Consider the following 18623-nt stretch of genomic DNA (forward strand, 5'->3'; position numbering starts at 1 on the left):
CCTGGTTTCTCTCTTAGAGAAGAACATTACCATCCATCTCCCATGCAAAAAAGCTGTATTGGGGAGGTGAAATTTAGACATTTTGAGTTGAAGAGGCCTTTGAGATACTGAGATGGAAATATTCTAGTAGATAGCTAGATATGAATCTAGAAAGGTCCAGGTTAGAGAAAGATGTGCATTTGTGTATGTTTTCTGTTTGTATTATTTCCCCATCCTTTAAACTATACTTCTCATTGTTTCTTGGGTTTATGTTGGGAAAAAATACTTAGTTTTCTAAACTTCAAAGAACGGTAAATACAAAATGTTTTGTTTAGTTTTCATCTTTCTTGGCTAGGAAGTAATTCTGAACCAGGAGCAGTCGCAGTGCTGAAGGATATGCTTATCCACTTGTTAAATGAACAAATGGTGGGATTATGAGTGTTTATTTTATTCTGTGTACTTTGATATGTTTTAAATTTTTGTCTAAGTGATTAAAAATGGAATAGTGTTTGGCCATTTGTATTTGAGTGGCTCCTATAAATGTAGTTTTCATCTGTTGGGCCTATGCTGTTGGCTTTAAGGACATCTTATCTCATTTAATCCTCACAATACCTTGTGGTTAGGTGGTATTCTCATTTTACAGATATGGTTAAACTTAAAGAAGTTAAGTAGTTTTGCCACAGTTTACACAGCAAGTAGCAGAACAGTGTTTGAACCCAGACTGGTCTAACTCTGTTCTACATATTCTTAATCTTTAGACTGTAAGTTGTCTTTAGGGACTACCAAAAAAAATTGAGCTGCTTTCAAGCTGTCTTCCTTTGACATTGACCGTATGACATACATATACATGCTTAACAGTAGAAGTTGGCCAGGCACAGTGACTCACGCCTGTAATCCCGGCACTTTGGGAGTCCAAGGCCAATGGATCACCTGAGGTCAGGAGTTTGAGACCAGCCTGACCAACATGGCAAAACCCCGTCTCTACTAAAAATACAAAATTAGCTGGGCGTCGTGGTGCATGCCTGTAATCCCAGCTACTCAGGAGGCTGAGGCAGTAGAATCACTTGAATTCATGAGGCAGAGGTTGCAGTGAGCCAAGATCGCGCCATTGCACTCCAGCCTGGGCAACAAGAGCGAAACTCTGTCTCAAAAAAAAAGAGTAGAAGTTAAACACTATCTCGTATTGGTGTAATACTTTTTTGAATTTTACATGCTTTGTATATCTTGTCAAGCTCTCAGTAACAAAGTTTGAGTGGCAGCACCCCCTAACAGTTGAGGCATATGTGATTAAAGAGCCAAACAAAAAATCCACTCACGTGCACTGGGTTCTGTGTCTCATTATAGTAAGTACTCTGCCCTGGAGGACTTGAGCTGATGTTCACCAGCAGCTAAAGTGACTATTATTAATGTTTAGAGAAGCGGATAGTTCTGCTTAGAATCTATTATAATGTTTAAGCTCTGTTTGCTTTATAATAGAGAACTTCCTGTACTGGACTGTGGATGGATAAAGCCAGACATCTGTGCTTCCAACTCAGCAGGTAAAAGTTGACATTTTCAGAATATGCAATATTGAAGCATCTCTTTATATCTCCATTCAGGCCTAGTCAAGATGAATTCATTAGAACAAGAAGCTTTTCATTTTAGGGTCTGTTGACCGTATGTTTTATAGTTTGTCAATTTTCCTGTTTTAATTGACTGGTTGGAAGATCAGATTGAGATATTTTCTGTTTGATTATTTAATAAATAACTTTGTTAGGCTTTATCTACAAAAGATAGGTAATTGACCTCAGCAGTTTTTGTCATCTTATTTTGAAAATGAAATATGTATTTAAGCTTTATCACATTTTAAATCTCAGTTGCTTAAAAAAATTTTATAGTTGGCTAGGGGCGGTGGCTCATGCCTGTAATCCCAGCACTTTGGGAGTCCGCGGCGGGTGGATCACGAGGTCAGGAGATCGAGACCATCCTGGCCAACATGGTGAAACCCCATCTCTACTAAAAGTACAAAAAATTAGCCAGGCATGGTGGCAGGCACCTGTAGTCCCAGCTACTTGGGAGGCTGAGGCAGGAGAATGGTGTGAACCCGGGAGGCGGAGCTTGCAGTGAGCCAAGATCACGCCACTGCACTCCAGCCTGGGCAACAGTGCGAGACTCCGTCTCAAAAAAAAAAAAAAAAAAAAATATATATATATATATATATATATATATATATATGGTTAACAGCTAGTCAAAAGTTTAAATACCTGAATCTTTATTTCACAGGGCATAACTTAGTATGAAAGTTAATTTTACTTTGACTTTCAAGTTTTATAAGTATATTTAAAATACATTTTATTTTATAAGTATATTTAAAAGTATATTTTATAAGTATATTTAAAACAAGTGCATTTAAAATTTAAAATTCTTGAGATGATCAAGAAAAATTCTTAAATATCTGTTTCTTTTTATATAATATAATGGAGTTATTTTGATAGAGAGGAATTATTGTATAATTCGCTGAAAACTCTGCTTCATATTTGTCACATTAGACCTTAAAAGAGCCTCTGAATTCTGAGTCATTTTTTAGAACAGCCTTTGAATAACTCAGTTATTTTGTCTTTAAAGTTTCTATAGTTGAATATTATTTCTTTTCAGAAAGTGAAATAAAACATGATCCCAAAGATGTAAACACTTCCTTAGGAGAAGTTGCTAATGAGACCTCTGAAAATGAAACACTGGGAGACTTCAGTGAACAAATAAAAAGTTCAGACTTGGATGAAAAGGTACTAGGGGATCTTTTGTGTTTTTTTATTTCTTGGTCTTAAATAGTGGTAATGCATAAATCCATCTTAACAGTGCTATCGGGTGGCAAGTGTAACTCCCTTTATTGAATAAAAGAATCATGTCACTCTAGCCATGGGATGTATCCCTTGATACTTGGTGTAAGCATAGTATAAAAAAGATCTTCCTTGCCTGGGAAAATGGGATGTACTGTTTAATTACATACTGTAGTTAGCTTTTTAGTATCTGAAGTTTGTCACAAACCTATGAAAGTCTTTCTAAATAAAATATTACATATTTTTCTGCCTCAGAAAACACTAAGTACTGAAAATCGTTTGATCTTCCTTAATTTTCAGGTAGCATAGTACCTGAGGGCCATGCTTCCTAGTATGGGATGATTTCTTTGTTTTGTTTGAGGGAAGGGGGATTATATATTTATCCTTCTAATACCATGGTAGGCTTCAAAGTACTAACCCTTTACAAAATTAGTCAGTAATACAAATATTAGTCAGTAATATTTGCTCTTAAGATATCTGGCCCCCAAATTTGGGAATTAACAAACTTGTTTTCATCTCTCTCTTACCTTACATTTTAGGAACATTAGAGGCTAAGTAGATTGACTTACGGGACATATGCCTGGCCTTCTTTTCTGCTTTTATATATGGCTGGCTGTGAATTTTTAGAAATGCTTCCTTATTGATCTTTTACTTCCACTATATGTGTATGTATGTACAAGTATGTATGTATGTACAAGTACATACATGTATAGTGGGAAATAAAAGATCAATATGCCGGGTGCAGTGACTCAGGCCTGTTATCTCAGGACTTTGGGAGGCTGAGGTGGGAGGACTACTTGAGGCCAGGAATTTGAGACCAGCTTGAGCAACATAGTGAGACCTTGTCTCTACAAAAAAAAATTTTTTTTTAATTAGCAAGGCGTGCTGGCATCCACCTGTAGTCCCAGCTACCTGGCGGGGTGGAGGTGGGAGGATAACTTGAGCCTGGGAGGTCAAGTCTGCAGTGAGCCATGTTCGGGCCACTGCACTCCAGCCTGGGCAACAAAGCAAGACCTGTCTCAAAAAAGAAAACGTAGGGTGTGTGTGTGTGTGTGTGTGTGTGTGTGTGTATGTGTGTATCTATTTTATATATTTATATATATATAAAATGTGTGTATCTATTTTATATATATATGTATATAGTGTGTGTGTGTGTGTGTGTGTGTGTGTGTGTGAATGAATGATTCTTTTCCAGAGGCCTTTTCTTTTCTCCTGTGTATCACTTGTCAATTTTTAGGTTTACCATGGTAGTAATTACTTGATGATTCTACTGTTGGACTCCTGATAAAGTACTAGTGTACTTTTTTTAACTTCTTATTTTGAAATAGGATTCACAGGAAGTTACAAAGGTAGTACAGAGAAGACCCATGTTGCCTTTACCTAGTTTTCCCCTATAATTACATCTTAAAGTATAAGAAGCAGGAATTTGATATTGATAAAATAAGTTTGTGTAGTTCAGTGTATTTTATCAAATATGCAGATTTTTGTGACCACCACTGCAGTCAAAGAGCTATTCCATCACCACAAAGATATCCCTTATGCTACCTCTTAACAGTCATACCTGTCTCCCTCCCCCAATAATTTCTATAGTTTTGGCATTTTAAAATGAAGATTCATAAGAGGTTGGCTAGAGGATTATTAATTGATAATTCTAAAAAAAAAACAGCTTTAGTTTTACTGATTTTTTTTCCTATGTTGCTTTTTTGTTTTCAGTTTCACTGATTTCTGCTTTGGTTATTTCCTCCTTCTACTTAGTTTGGATTAATTTGTTGTTCTTTTTGTAGCTTCCTAAAGTTGCAGCCGAGGTCATTGATTTGAAACCATTATTATTTTCTAATAGAGGCATTTAGTGCTATAAATGTATCCATAAATACTGTTTCAGCAGCATCCCACTTTTAGTTGAGATAAATTGTGGATTCACATGCAGTTATAAGAAATAATACATAGATATCTATGTACCCTTTACCTAGTTTCTCCCAATTGTAATATATTGCAAAACCATAGTACAATATCACAACCAGAATATTGGCATTAATACGATCAAGATATTACAGAACATTTCCGTCACCACGTGGATCCCTCATGTTGCCCTTTGATAGTGCACACCTACTTTCTTCTCTCTTTCCTCCATCGCCCATTCCTTAACCCTGGACAACCACATATCTGTTCTGCATTTCTATAATTCGGTCATTTCAAGAGTATTATATAAATGGAATCATACAGTATGTAACCTCTTCAGATTGGTTTCTTTTTTTTTTTCCACCTGGATAATCCTGTGGATATTCAACCAAGTCATTGCATATATCGGTAGTTCATTCATTTTTACTGTTTGGTAATACTCCATGGTATGAGTGTACCGTAGTTTGTTTAGCTATTTGCTCATTGATGGATATCTAGATTGTTTCCAGTTTGGGACTCTTACAGGATAAAGCTGCTATCTATAAACGTTCATGTACAGGTTTTTGTGTACCTATGTGTTTTAATTTCTCTGGGATAAATGGGCTGTAACTGCTGAGCTATATAGTAGTCGCATGTTAGGTTTTGACTTGGGTGAACTCATCCTCCAGATTACTCCCCTGCGGTTGGAGTCAGTTGAAATGTTTGTTCAGTTCTTTGAGTCTTAGCTGGGCTCTTTGGAATCCACGTTACATACATATAGTTCAGAGATCAGCTAGAGATTTGGGCCAAGTTATAAGTAGATTTGGGGGCTTTATCTGTTAGGCTTTCTCCCAGATTCCTAGCCTCACTTTCCAGTTTCTGATTTTACCCCAAACTCTGTTCTTCTGGTTCTTTGTTAGTAGGGCAAATTGTTGTCCTCCCCAAGTGGTTCCAACTAGGGCCTGCCCTTGGGTATACAGCCATAAAAGCAAGACATTTACCCAGTGGCATTCCATCTTTTTGAGTGTAGACTTCCCTCTAGGTTCTGCCTGCTTTTCATATCTCTCCAGGCTTTTCAGGTAGTTTAAAAATGTTTTATCCAGGGTTTATGGTTGTTATCTGCAGAAGAGTTACCCCAATAGGAGATTCTCTGCCATTTCTCAAAGTACACCCATTGTGAATTCTTTTGAATTTCATCAGATGGTAGCGTACTGTTCTTTACCTTGCTTAAGATGTTTTTCCTTTCAATGTATGTAATGATGTCTTGTTTTTATAGTTGTATAATTACCTACTATATGAATATAATCTAACAAGTCCCACTATTGATGGACACTTGGTTTGTTTCCATTTTTTTGCTATTTAAATATTGCTGCATTATGCATCCTTGAGCATAAGGCATTTTGCATATGTGCAAGCATTTTTGGATTAATTCCTAGAAGTGGAGTTGTCAAATTGTCCTTCATAGAGATTGCTTTGATTTATACTTTCAACAATATTGTGTAAGAATGCCATTTTCTCCCCACACACTAATTCATTATTAATTTTTTGTCCATCTGCTTATTTTTATAAATGACTTTATTTTAGTTTTAATATGCATTTCTCTTATGAGTCTAGTTAAACATCTTTAGAAGCCATTTATATTGTTTTCTATGAACTTGCTGTTTATGTCCTGATATGGTTTGGCCGTGGTCCCACCCAAAATCTCACCTTGAATCCACATAATCCCCACAATCCCTGCATGTCAAGGGAGAGACCAGGTAGAGGTAATTGAATCATTGGGGCAGTTCCCCCATATTGTTTTATGATAGTGAGTTCTCATGAAATCTGATGGTTTTATTAGCGTTTGGTAGTTCCTCCTGCATTCATTCTCCTTCCTGCCACCTTGTGAAGAAGGTGCCTTGCTTCCCCTTCACCTTGTGTAAGTTTCCTGAGGCCTCCCCAGCCGTGCTGAACTGCGAGTCAATTAAACCTCTTTCCTTTATAAATTACCCAGTCTTGGGCAGTTCTTTATAGTAGCATGAAAACGGACTAATACATGCCCATTTGCCCATTTTCTTCTGGATTTGATCTTTTTTACTTGTAGGAACTTTTCATGAAATAAACATATCTATTCTTGTCATATGTGGCTATACCTTTTCCTGGATTTCATTTGTTTTGACTTCGTTTAGGAGCTTTTCATCTTGTAAAAGCCTTTTATTTTTATTTAATCAAATATGTCAGTTTTCTTTTATAATAGGAGTTACAAGTCACATTTAGAGAAACCCTTCCCCATCTCAACATTTAAAATTTTCTCCCATATTTTCTTTTAGGGTTTTTTGGTGTTACTTATTATGTTTAAATTTTTTATCAAACTAAAATTTATCTTAGGGGAAGGAATATAGAAACAATGTAACTTTTCCTTATTTTAGCAGATGGCATTTTGTACTCTTTATTCTCTTAACATATGAAAATATTTAAAATATTTATAGTCAAACCATTGATATCTTACTTCATGGTTTCTGCCTTTGGTGTCACGCTTAGGCTTTCCCAACCCTCCAAATTATATACTCATTTATATATTTGATTTGTTTTGCTATTTTATTTTCTTTTGCTACTTTTAGAATTTATTTTTAATTTAATGAAATCTTTAATGAACCTAAAAGGTATTTTGGCATATGGTGAGTTAGGAGCACACTTATTTTCCATCCAATTAACTAGCCAGTTGTTCTACCATTTATTGAATCATTTCCTCCTAAATTTCAAGTGCCGTATTTAATATTTTCAACGTTTTATGTGTAGATCTGTTTCTTTTCTTTTGTTTCATTGATTGCTAGTCCTTCCACCAATAGCATACTGTCAATTTTTTGAAAAATAGTAAGTAAAATATTAAATGGTAAAATATTTTTTGGTGGTTCTCTCTCTTGTATTTTTTTAAAGAGTGCTTTAAACTCACATTGTAGTTTTTTTAATGTATAAATTAATTTGGGGAGAATTAGCATCTTTAACTCTAGTATTCTCATCCAGGAACATGGTAGGTCCTCGGTTTGTTATGTTTTATGTTTCTCAGTTGATTTTTGTAGTTTTCTAAGAGTTCTAGGTTGTCTTCCAAGGCTTTTATAGTTATGGGTTTTACATTTAAGTTTTTAACCATCTCAAATTGATTTTTGCATATGGGAAGAGAAGGATCCAGTTTCAGTCTTCTGCATATGGCTAGCCAGTTACCCAGCACCATTTATTGAATAGAGGTCCTTTCCCCATTGCTTGTTTTTGTCAACTTTGTTGAAGATCAGATGGTTGTAGGTGTGCAGCCTTATTCCTGGGCTGTCTATTCTGTTCTATTGGTCCGTGTATCTGTTTTTGTACAAGTATCATGCAGTTTTGGTTACTATAGCCCTGTAGCGTAGTTTGAAGTCAGTAACATGATGCCTCCAGCTTTGTTCTTTTTGCTTAGGATTGCCTTGTCTATTCGCACTCTTTTTGAGTTTCATATGAATTTTAAAATAGTTTTTTCTAGTTCTGTGAACAATGTCATTGGTAGTTTAATAGGAATAACATTGAATCCATAAATTACTCTGGGCAGTATGGCCATTTTAATGATATTGCTCTCTCCTATCCATGATCATGGAATGTTTTTCCATTAGTTGATGTCGTCTGTGCTTTCTTTAAGCAGTGTTTTGTAATTCTCATTATAGAGATCTTTCACTTCCCTGGTTAGCTGTATTCCTAGGTATTTTATTCTTTTAGTGGATGCCTGTTTTTTCAAAAGTTTAATATTTGAACATGTATAACCTTCTTATGACTGAAAAATCATGATTTCAAAACAGCTACTTGTGAAATGTAAGTATAGTTATATTTAAAACACATTTAAATATTTCTTATGAAATATAAATTTTATGTTCATAAATACCACTTTAAAATAACTCAAAGCTCAAGCTTTTTTCTGAATAAAAAGAAACTCAACTTTAGTTTTACCTAATAATTTGAAATAGCAACTTGGGTAATTAAAGGGGATATCAAAACCTGGACAAATATTTTGACTTATATTAATTTTTCTCTTAAGCAGCAGTGGAAATTTTAAAGTCAGTATTCAGTATTTTAAATTATGTAGAGTAGAATTGTTTTTAGGGATTGGCCATAAACTAGTTATTTAATTAACATCTAATACATTATAATAAATCCAGTAAGCCTCATAGCTTAGTATGTAATACAGAGACCTTCACTTGTACTTATTTAACCATAATCTCTTCACAGCATAGATTTACAGACAAAGTGATTACCAAAGAAGAAAAAGAAAATATTTATGAAGTTTGCAAAAGGTCTGTAACATAATTCTTAATTACATAACTTAAAATAGTCACTCATCTAATTTATATCTTGAGTATGTTTTTTATTCTCTGCTGTTTATATGCTTGGGCTATATGCCATAAGCCATATATAGGTATAATTTAATTAATGTGTCAGATGTACTCAGGTATAAGGGGTATTGTAAATTACCTTAAAGCTGTCACTAAGTTTTTTGAGCCATTAAAATATTTTTTGAGGAAAGATAAGGAGTAGTGATAAAAAGAAAAAATGATGTATGTTTGACTTTTATGAAGATATGAGTGGCTGAAATCAGATTCACATTGCAGTTTGCAAGGATCTTACATAGTTGCAGCGATTCATACTAAGAGTTATAGCACACCCACTGGAACATATAAAACCACCACATTTGGAATTGGAGGACACCTTAAAGACCATCTGATCCATCCTCCACCACCCTCATTTTGCATGTGAGGCAAGGCTCACCCAGGACAGGTGATGGATACATTTGAGGCTTTTAATGTTAAGGCAGTAATTTTCAAAGTGTGATCCTTGGAGAAGCATCATCATGTAGGAACTTGTCAGAAATTGAAATTATTGAGTCCCAGCTCAGATCTCTGAATCAAACTTTGGGGATGGGCCTATCAATCTGTTTTTAACAAGACCACCAGCTGATTTTGATGCATGCTCAAGTTTGAGAACTGTGTTAAGGGAAAGACTGGGCAAGAATTAAATTGGCATAGAAGGTTTAGTTTGGTTCATGACCATTTGGAGATACTAAAGAAAAAGGAAGATACTAAAGAAAAAGCAATAAGATTAACTTTTTTTTCTGTTGAAATCATTTTGCTTACAAACTAACATAGTGTAATTGCAGACTGCAAAGGTTTATCAACTTGACTCTAGCATAGCGATCACCAGTTGACATTGATCGGTTAAGTCATTACATCACCATGGGCTTCAGTCATCTGATCAAAAATAAAAACTAGATAATCTCTTCCATCTATAAAAATTCATAATTTCTATTTCTTTGTTTATGTTGCCGCTTTTGTTTTATTTGTGGAGGACATACTGATAATACATAGTAAGTGACATCCCAAGTTGGGGAGAGAAGTGAATATCTTTATTTTGTGTGAAAATCTTAAATTCTACCAATGATACTAAATTTCAACTCTTATAAATATGGGTCCCTCTTCTTCCTATTTTTACTCTCCTCTGGCGCAGAAAACACAAGCTGAAAAAACTTATTAGAATTATTTTTAAGGTAAAGATTATAGTATCTGAATGTTGGTGTAAACCTCTCTCCTAAAAAGTAAATGCATTTGTATTTACTAATCAGCTCTGAAGTACTTCTCTCTCTCCCCTTACTTGAATTATTTTTCTAGATAAGTAGTGTCCTAATTAAATTTTTGTAAAATTGGTTATGTAGGATCTCACATATTAGAATACAATTAAAGCTGTTTAAATCAGCCACCCTGGAACAATAACATTTTTAATACCTTTTCCCCAGAGAAAGCACTCAAATCACTTTATAGGCTTATTGTGTATACTTTTCCTGAAGACTAATTTATAATTCATTTAATTGCGTTATCAGTAGAATAATTTAATGACCTTTTCTGATTAGAACACTAACCTAACTCCTCCTCAGACCTTTTGTTTAGCATAGTCAAAAATATTTTGCTCTAATCTTAACCACACCACCCCATTCCTTCCTCTACTCCAACCACTTAAGAAGTGCTGGTTTTCTAGTTAAGAAGGCAGGAACAACCTATTGGAGATGCTGAAGAATTGTAATATATACAGGTATACCTTGGAGGTATTGCAGGTTTGAGTTCAGACTACTGCTGTAAAGCAAATAAAATGAGTCATATGAATTTTTTTGTTTCCTAGTGCGTATAAAAGTTATGCTTACACTGTACTTTAGTCTATTAAGTGTGCAATAGCATTATGTCTTTAAAAAATGTACACACCTTCATTTAAAAATACTTTATTGCCAAAAAGTTTTTACATCATCTGAGCCTTCAGTGAGTCATATTTGCCTGGATGTTGATGGCTGCTTACTGAATAGGGTGGTTGAAGATTGGGGTGAAGGTTGAAGGTTGAGGTGGCTGTGGCAATTTCTTAAAATAAGACAACAATGAAGTTTGCTGCATCAGTTGACACTTCTTTTCACAAAAGATTTCTCTGTAGCATGTGATGCTGTTTGATAGCATTTTACCAACAGTAGAACTTCTTTCAAAATCAGACTCAATCCTCTCAAACTCTACCTCTGCTTTATCAACTAGATTGTGTGATATTCTGAATACTTTGTCACTTAAACAATGTTAATGGCTTCTTCATCAGGAGTAGATTTCATCTCAAGAAACCACTTTCTTTGCTCATCCATAAGAAGCAACTCTTAATCCATTCAAGTTTTATCATGAGATTGCAGCAATTCAGTTACAACTTTAGGCTCCACTTCTACTTCTAGTTTTCTTGCTATGTCCTCCACATTTGCGGTGACTTCCACAACTAAAGTGTTTAACCCCTGAAAGTCATCTATGAGGGTTGGAATCAACTTCCTCCAGACTGCTAACGTTGATATGTTGACCTTCTCTTATAAATCACAAATGTTTTTAATGGCACCTAGAATGGTGAATTCTTTCTAGGTTTTCAATTTACTTTGTCAAGATCCATCAGAGAAATCACTATCCATGGCAGATAGAGCCTAATTAAATGTATTTCGTAAATAATAAGTCTTGAAAGTCAAAATTACTTCTTGATTCATAGATTGCAGAATAGATGTTGTGTTAGCAGGCATAAAAACAACATTCAGACTGGGCATGGTGGCTCACACCTGTAATCCCAGCACTTCGGGAGGCCAAGGTGGGTGGATCACGAGGTCAGGAGTTCACCAGCATGGCCAAGATGGTGAAACCCCGCCTCTACTAAAAATGCCAAAATTAGCCAGGCGTGGTGGCAGGCGCTTGTAATCCTAGCTACTCAGGAAGCTGAGGCAGAGAATTGCTTGAACCCAGGAGGGGGAGGTTGTAGTGAGCTGAGATCGCACCACTGCACTCCAGCCTGGGTGACAGAGCAAGACTCCATCTCAAAAAACAAACACAGAAAAAAACCAAAATATTCTTCTCCTTGAGCATGTCCAGCAGAGTTCTTGGGTGATAAGATACATTGTCAATGAGCAGTGGTATTTTGAAAGGAATCTTTTTGAGCAATAGCTCTCAACAGTGGGCTTAGAATATTCAGTAAACCATGCTTTAAACAGATGTGCTGTCTTGCAGGCTTTGATGTTTCATTTATAGGGCACAGAAAGAATAGATTTAGCATAATTCTTAAGGGCCCTAGGATTTTTGGAATGGTTAAAGTTGCCAGCTACATTATCCCTTAACAAGAGAGAGCCAGTCTATTCGTTGAATCTTTGTAGCCAGGCATTAACTTTTCTCTAGCTATGAAAGTCCTAGATGGTATCTTCTTCCGGTATAAGGCAGTTTTGTCTACATTGAAAATCAGTTTGTTGTAGCTTCCTTCATCAGTTATCTTAGCTAGATCTTCTGGATAACTTGCTGCAACTTTTCCATTAGCAAGTTGACCTTGCACTTCCTGTTTGACCTTGCACTTCTATGTTACAGAGATGATTTGTTTCGTGAAACCTCATGAACCAATTTTGCTAGCTTCATACTTCTGTAGCTTTCTTATCACTCTCAGCCCTCACAGAATTGAAGAGAGTTAAGGCCTTGCTCTGTATTAGGCTTTGGCTTAAGGGAATGTTGTGACTGGTTTGATCTTCCATCTAGATCACTCAAACTTTCTCCATTTCCGCAGTAAGACTGTTTCACTTTCTTTTCATTCGTATGTTCACTGGAGTAACACTTTTAATTTCCTTGAAGAACTTTTCCTTTGCATTGACAGCTTGGTTAACTATTTGGTACAAGAGGCCTACCTTTTGGCCTATCTTATCCGTCAACATGCCTTCCTCACTAAGCTTAATCATTTCTAGCTTTTGATTTAAAGTGATAGATGTGATACTCCTCCTTTCACTTGACTGCTTAGAGGACATAGTAGGGTCATAAACTGGTCTAATTTCAATATTGTTTTGTCTCAGGAAATAGGGAAGCCTAAGGAGAGGGAGAGAGATGGGGGAACAGCCAGTTGGTGGAGCAGTCAGAACACACACATCATTCATTGATTAAGTGTACCCTCTTATAGGGGCTTAGTTTTCATGGTGCCCTGAAACAATATCAGTAGTAACACTGATCACTGATCATAGAGCACCATAACAGATAAAATAATAATGAAAAAATTTGAAATATTGTGAGAATTACCAAAATGTGACACAGAGACGTAAGTGAGTACGTGCTGTTAGAAAAATGGCACCAATTAGACTTGCTCGACTCAGGGTTGCCACAGTCCTTCAATTTGTAAAAAAATAAAAATAAAAAAAATTTTAAAAAAGAAATATCTGATATCTGCAAAGCATTACTTTAATGTTTAAAAATACATTTAAATTCTGATGTTAATTTTTCCTTTCACACAGCAAAGATTCTAGAAATGCAGACATTATGGTTGGCGAATGTCAATTTGCAGTACCAGTCCCGAAACCTCTGTGTTTATTAGTACCTCCTTTGAATCTAAGTGGTCGTCAAGAAGACACAATACTGAATACCTGGATGAATGGTACTATTTGTTTTCTTAATGAAATCCTGTTGGCTTTTGGTAATATAGAAACTAGGAGATTTTTCTACCAAAAACAAAAAACGATTAAAAAAGAAAAATGGAATCATGTAGAATATGTTAAAATTAGAAGGTTTGTGCACCTTTACTTAGTAATTTTTTTTTTTTTTGAGACAGAGTCTCACACTGTCTCCTAGGCTGGAGTGCAGTGGCACAATCTCAGTGCACTGCAACCTGCACCTTCCCAGGTTCAAGCGATTCTCCTGCCTCAGTCTCCTGAGTAGCTGGGATTACAGGCACCTGCCACCATGCCCGGCTAATTTTTTGTATTTTTAGTAGAGACGGGGTTTAACGGTGTTGGCCAGGCTGGTCTTGAACTCCTGACCTCGTAATCTGTCCACCTCAGCCTCCCAAAGTGCTGAAATTACAGGTGTAAGCTACCGCGCCCAGCCTACTTAGTACTTTTGATGGAACAACGTGTGAAATATCTGTATTTATGTGATAGTGGTAGTACGAGTAAATTACAGGTTATATCTAAAATATATTTTGATGGAGTGTGTATATGTATTTTAGAACTTGTGTCAGTTTTTTGATAATTAACAATATTTTGAACAAAATAGACTACATTAAAGGATGAATTTAGAATCTGTAAAATCACATTGTATAGCACACACCTAACTTTTCTATACCTACCCAGTACTGACTTCATGCTGCCTCGTGTTGTATACTATAACAGCAAGCCCATGATGGTCATGTGTTTTATCTTAAAAGTCTTACAGTTTTCATAATGCAAATTACTGTGAAGTTATGCAGCAAAAACTTCAGCTTGTTTCAGATTATAGCTGGATGCTGCCAAAGTAAAAAATAAATGATTTAAAATTAAAAATACTTTTATTTTTATTTGTTATTTTTATCTTTAGAAAAGAACATTTTTAAATGCCCTAGTTCTCTTTTTAAAAGACCAACATTAAGGGATATGATGCCTGGTGTATTAGTTTGCTTGGGCTGCCATAATAAAATGCCACAGATTAAAGGGCTCAAACAACAGAAATTTATTTTGCACAGTGCTAGAAGTTCAAGGCTAAGGTTCTAGAAGGGTTCATTTTCTGATGAGGGCTCTCTTTCTGGCTTGCAGATGGCTACCTTCTTGCTAAGTCCTCACATAACTTTTCCTTGGTGTGTGCAAGGAAAGAGTGTAAGCTCTGTGGTGCCTATTCTTTTTTTTTTTTTTTTTTTTTTTAGACAGAGTCTCACTCTGTAGCCCAGGCTGGAGTGCAGTGATGTGATCTTGGCTCACTACAACCTCCCCCTCCCAGGTTCAAGTGATTCTCCTGCCTCAGCCTCTCGAGTAGCTGGGATTACAGGCACGCACCACCATGCCTGGCTAATTTTTGTATTTTTAGTAGAGACGAGGTTTCACCATGTTGGCCAGGCTGGTCTCAATGGTCTCAAACTCCTGACCTCAGGCAATCTGCCCACGTGGGCCTCCCAAAGTGCTGAGATTACAGGTGTGAGCCACCGCACCAGGCTGGTGCCTATTCATATAAGGACATTAATTCCATTGATTCAGGACCCCACCTCTTTGACCTCATTTAACCTGATTAACTTCTATAAACACCCTATCTCCAAATATAGTCATATTGAGGGTTAGGGCTTCAACATGTTAATTTTGTGGGGACACAGTTCAGTCCATCGCACCTGGATTTGTCACTAGTTTTCTTCCCTTAGAAATGTTTATTGTGTATAATATTTGTCTATTTAACTTAGAGACATATCATTTGAATACAGTGCCCAATGCTGCTATGTGAGGTTTTTAAGAAAGTTGTCTGCAGCTTATAGTGAGTTTAAAATTTTAAATTCAGGTCTGGAAATACTTGAGGGTACCTAAGATGTATATCATACTATATTTCACAGGAACACACATGGCAGCACAGTCTGTGAACTGAACATGAATATTTCAAAGTGAAACTTTAAAGCAGATAGTAGTGATCATCTATTTCATTGTTATGAAGAAAATAAGTTGTAACATATTGGTGTGTAATGCCACTCTAAATCATTTCTAGATTTCAGATTTCTGGGAAAACATTCTGTCCTAAAGCTGCAGAATCCTGAAACTTGTGAAATATTCAAGAGGGAAAAAAATGTGGGGGTAAGTCTACTTTAAAAAATAATAATAATCTGTCTCTTTCTCTTCCCCCTCCTTCTCCTCCCTCCTCTTCCTCACTTTCCTCCACTCCCTCTTTTATCCTCCCCTTAAAAAAATAATTTTATAAACCCATACTTTGGACCTTTTGATTGTATTTCCCTATCATCTTTTTTTTTTTTTTTTTTTTTTTTTTTTGAGACGGAGTCTTGCTCTTGTCGTCCAGGCTAGAATACAATGGCATGATCTCGGCTCACTGCCCCTTAAAAAAAAAAAAAATTTCATAAAACCAATACTTTGGACCTTTTGGTTGTATTTCCCTATCCTTTTTCTTTTTTCTTTTTTTTTTTTTTTTTGAGACGGAGTCTTGCTCTTGTCATCTAGGCTGGAGTACAATGGCATGATCTTGGCTCACTGCAACCTCTGCCTCCTGGGTTCGAGCCTCAGCCTCAAGATTCTCCTGCCTCAGCCTCCTGAGTAACTGGGATTACAGGCGCCCACGACCACACCCGGCTAAGTTTTGTATTTTTAGTAGAGATGGGGTTTCACCATGTTGGCCAGGCTGGTCTCGAACTCCTGACCTCGTGATCCTCCTTCCTTGGGCTCCCAAAGGATTACAGGCGTGAGCCACTGTGCCCAGCCTATCATCATTTTTTAAGCAGTTCCAGATATTATATGGATTTTGAATGGAGGTTTGTGGTAAGAGGTAGAAAATAAGTAGTGAGTTAGAGGATATTCACAAATAGTGTAAGAGGTTGAAAACAGCAGAGGGAGAACATCCAAAACAGAAAAAACAGGCTGAATAGTTTTCTGTGATGAAAGAGAAAGCTGCTGATATAAAGCAGTTTATGGGGAAAGTTTGTTGTAAAAAGCTTTAACTCTGTCATTTGCCTTGTTCTATTAATCAGAAAAACTAAGGAGAATTTTGGTTCTAATAAATGCATCTGAAATATAGTGCACATTATAATAGAATTAACTTTTTGTAAAAGCAGAGACAGGTACATGAAAGGGAAGAGGAATGTGTACATTTGTTTAAATATGTAAAGTATGTGGGGGCAGGGAGTCCATGGGATATTTCTGTTCCTTAGTTTTTCTGTGAACCTGTACCTGCTCCAGAAAAAACAGTCTTAAAAAATGAGACATAAAAGAGAATAACCTTTTTTTTTTTTTTTTTGATGAGATTTTTTTTTTAATCACAAAATATCTCATAATGCTTTAAGAAAGTTTACAAATTTGTGTTGGGCCACTTTCAAAGCCATCCTGGGTCACATGTGCCCCACGGGTCATGGGTTACACAAGCTTGGTATAGAAGATTAAGCTGAAAAGGTGTACTGAAATAAATGTATATTCTTGAAGTTAATGCTTTGTCTAAACTCTTAAGCTAATGGGTTTATCTCTCTTTATCTCTTTCTTTTTTTATTTTTTTTATTTTTTTTTATTTTTTATTTTTTATTATACTTTAAGTTTTAGGGTACATGTGCACATTGTGCAGGTTAGTTACATATGTATAACCTTGATGGAATATTTTACACAAAGATAAATTTTTTAAAATCTAGACAAATCACTCTGAAATGATTTTTTAATTATTTTTGAAAATATAAATTGTTTGAAGTTTTATTTTTTCTTATTAAATTAGCAAACAAGTTATCTTGATACTCTTTGGAATATATGTTATTTGTGTTGCTTCAAATGCTGTCTTGCTTAACTATAGTAAGTGCTTTACAGTTAATACAGAAAGTGAATCTTTCTAATTTTCTAGGTGTTCCAGAAGTCCCTAGGGTTGATGATACCCTATAAATATTGCAAATTTCATTTTAATACATTACGTGGCTGTGAGCGACCACTGTGCAAGTTTGCTCATGTGCCTGAACAAGGGGATGAAAAGGTAAAACATATAAAGTCTTTAAAGTAGAGATTGTTTTAATAACTATCTCAGTCATGCATTTTAATTTAGATTTTCATTGACTCCTAATAGCATAGATGTGAGTTTTGCCTGCTTTTGTTCTTTATATAAATGGAATCATATGTGTATTCTTTAGTCTGTCTTCTTTTGCTCGATATTTTTGAGCAAACACCTATTGTAGATGTTTCTCATTGTCCTATAATAGTTAATATTCCATTTTATGAGTGTATCAAAATGGAATATTGGGTGGAGCAGATTTGGATATTACAATTGTGATGCTGTCAGTGTTCCCCATGTCTTTTGGTGAACATATGTATACGTTCTGATAGGTTATACTTAAAACTGGAACTGCTGTGTCATAGGGTCTGCATATATTCAGCCCTAGTAGATAACAGCCAAATAGGTTTCCAGAGGGGTTTTACCAAATTACACTCTTACCAGCAATGTCTGAGAATCCTGGTTATTTCACATCCTTACCAGCTCTTGATATTATTAGCCTTTTGCATATAGCCATTCTGGTGGGTGGGTAGTGATACCTTCCCTGATGATTGATGAAGTTGAGCACTTTTCAGTGTTTATTGGGCATTAATGGGATATGCTCTATTTGGAAATATACAGATATTTTCCCTATATTCTATGGGATTCTTTTTCTTCTCAGTCTACAATAATTAATCATATAATCTGTATACAAGTTCTTGGTTGCATGTGTGTATGTATATCTATATATATAAAATCATTTATTACTTTAGAAGTTGCCTTTTCACCTTTTGTATTTTGTTTTAATTTTTATTTTTAAATTACAAATTGAAAACTATAGTTTATTTATGGGGTACAGTGTGATGTTTTGATTTATGAATATGATATGGAATAATTAAATCAAGCTAATTAACATATCTGTCACCTAAGATACTTTTTTTGTGGCAAGAATATTTGAAATTTACTCATAGCAATTATGAAA

At 35.5% G+C, this 18623-nt stretch overlaps 1 protein-coding gene across 2 annotated transcripts in view; it reads left to right on the plus strand.

The window, feature by feature from the left end:
- Positions 1–18623, plus strand: part of TOPAZ1 (testis and ovary specific TOPAZ 1) — a 90815-nt gene that overhangs the window by 11594 nt on the left and 60598 nt on the right. For both annotated transcript variants that reach the window (XM_526186.5, XM_054680614.2), the window contains 6 exons: positions 1456–1517; positions 2614–2741; positions 8904–8968; positions 13483–13622; positions 15683–15768; positions 17522–17647. In XM_526186.5, coding sequence (XP_526186.2) covers positions 1456–1517; positions 2614–2741; positions 8904–8968; positions 13483–13622; positions 15683–15768; positions 17522–17647 — 607 coding nt within the window. The remainder of the gene's footprint in view (positions 1–1455; positions 1518–2613; positions 2742–8903; positions 8969–13482; positions 13623–15682; positions 15769–17521; positions 17648–18623) is intronic.

This window comes from Pan troglodytes, chromosome 2 (genome assembly GCF_028858775.2).
Source record: "Pan troglodytes isolate AG18354 chromosome 2, NHGRI_mPanTro3-v2.0_pri, whole genome shotgun sequence".
NCBI classification, from domain to species: Eukaryota; Metazoa; Chordata; class Mammalia; order Primates; family Hominidae; genus Pan; species Pan troglodytes.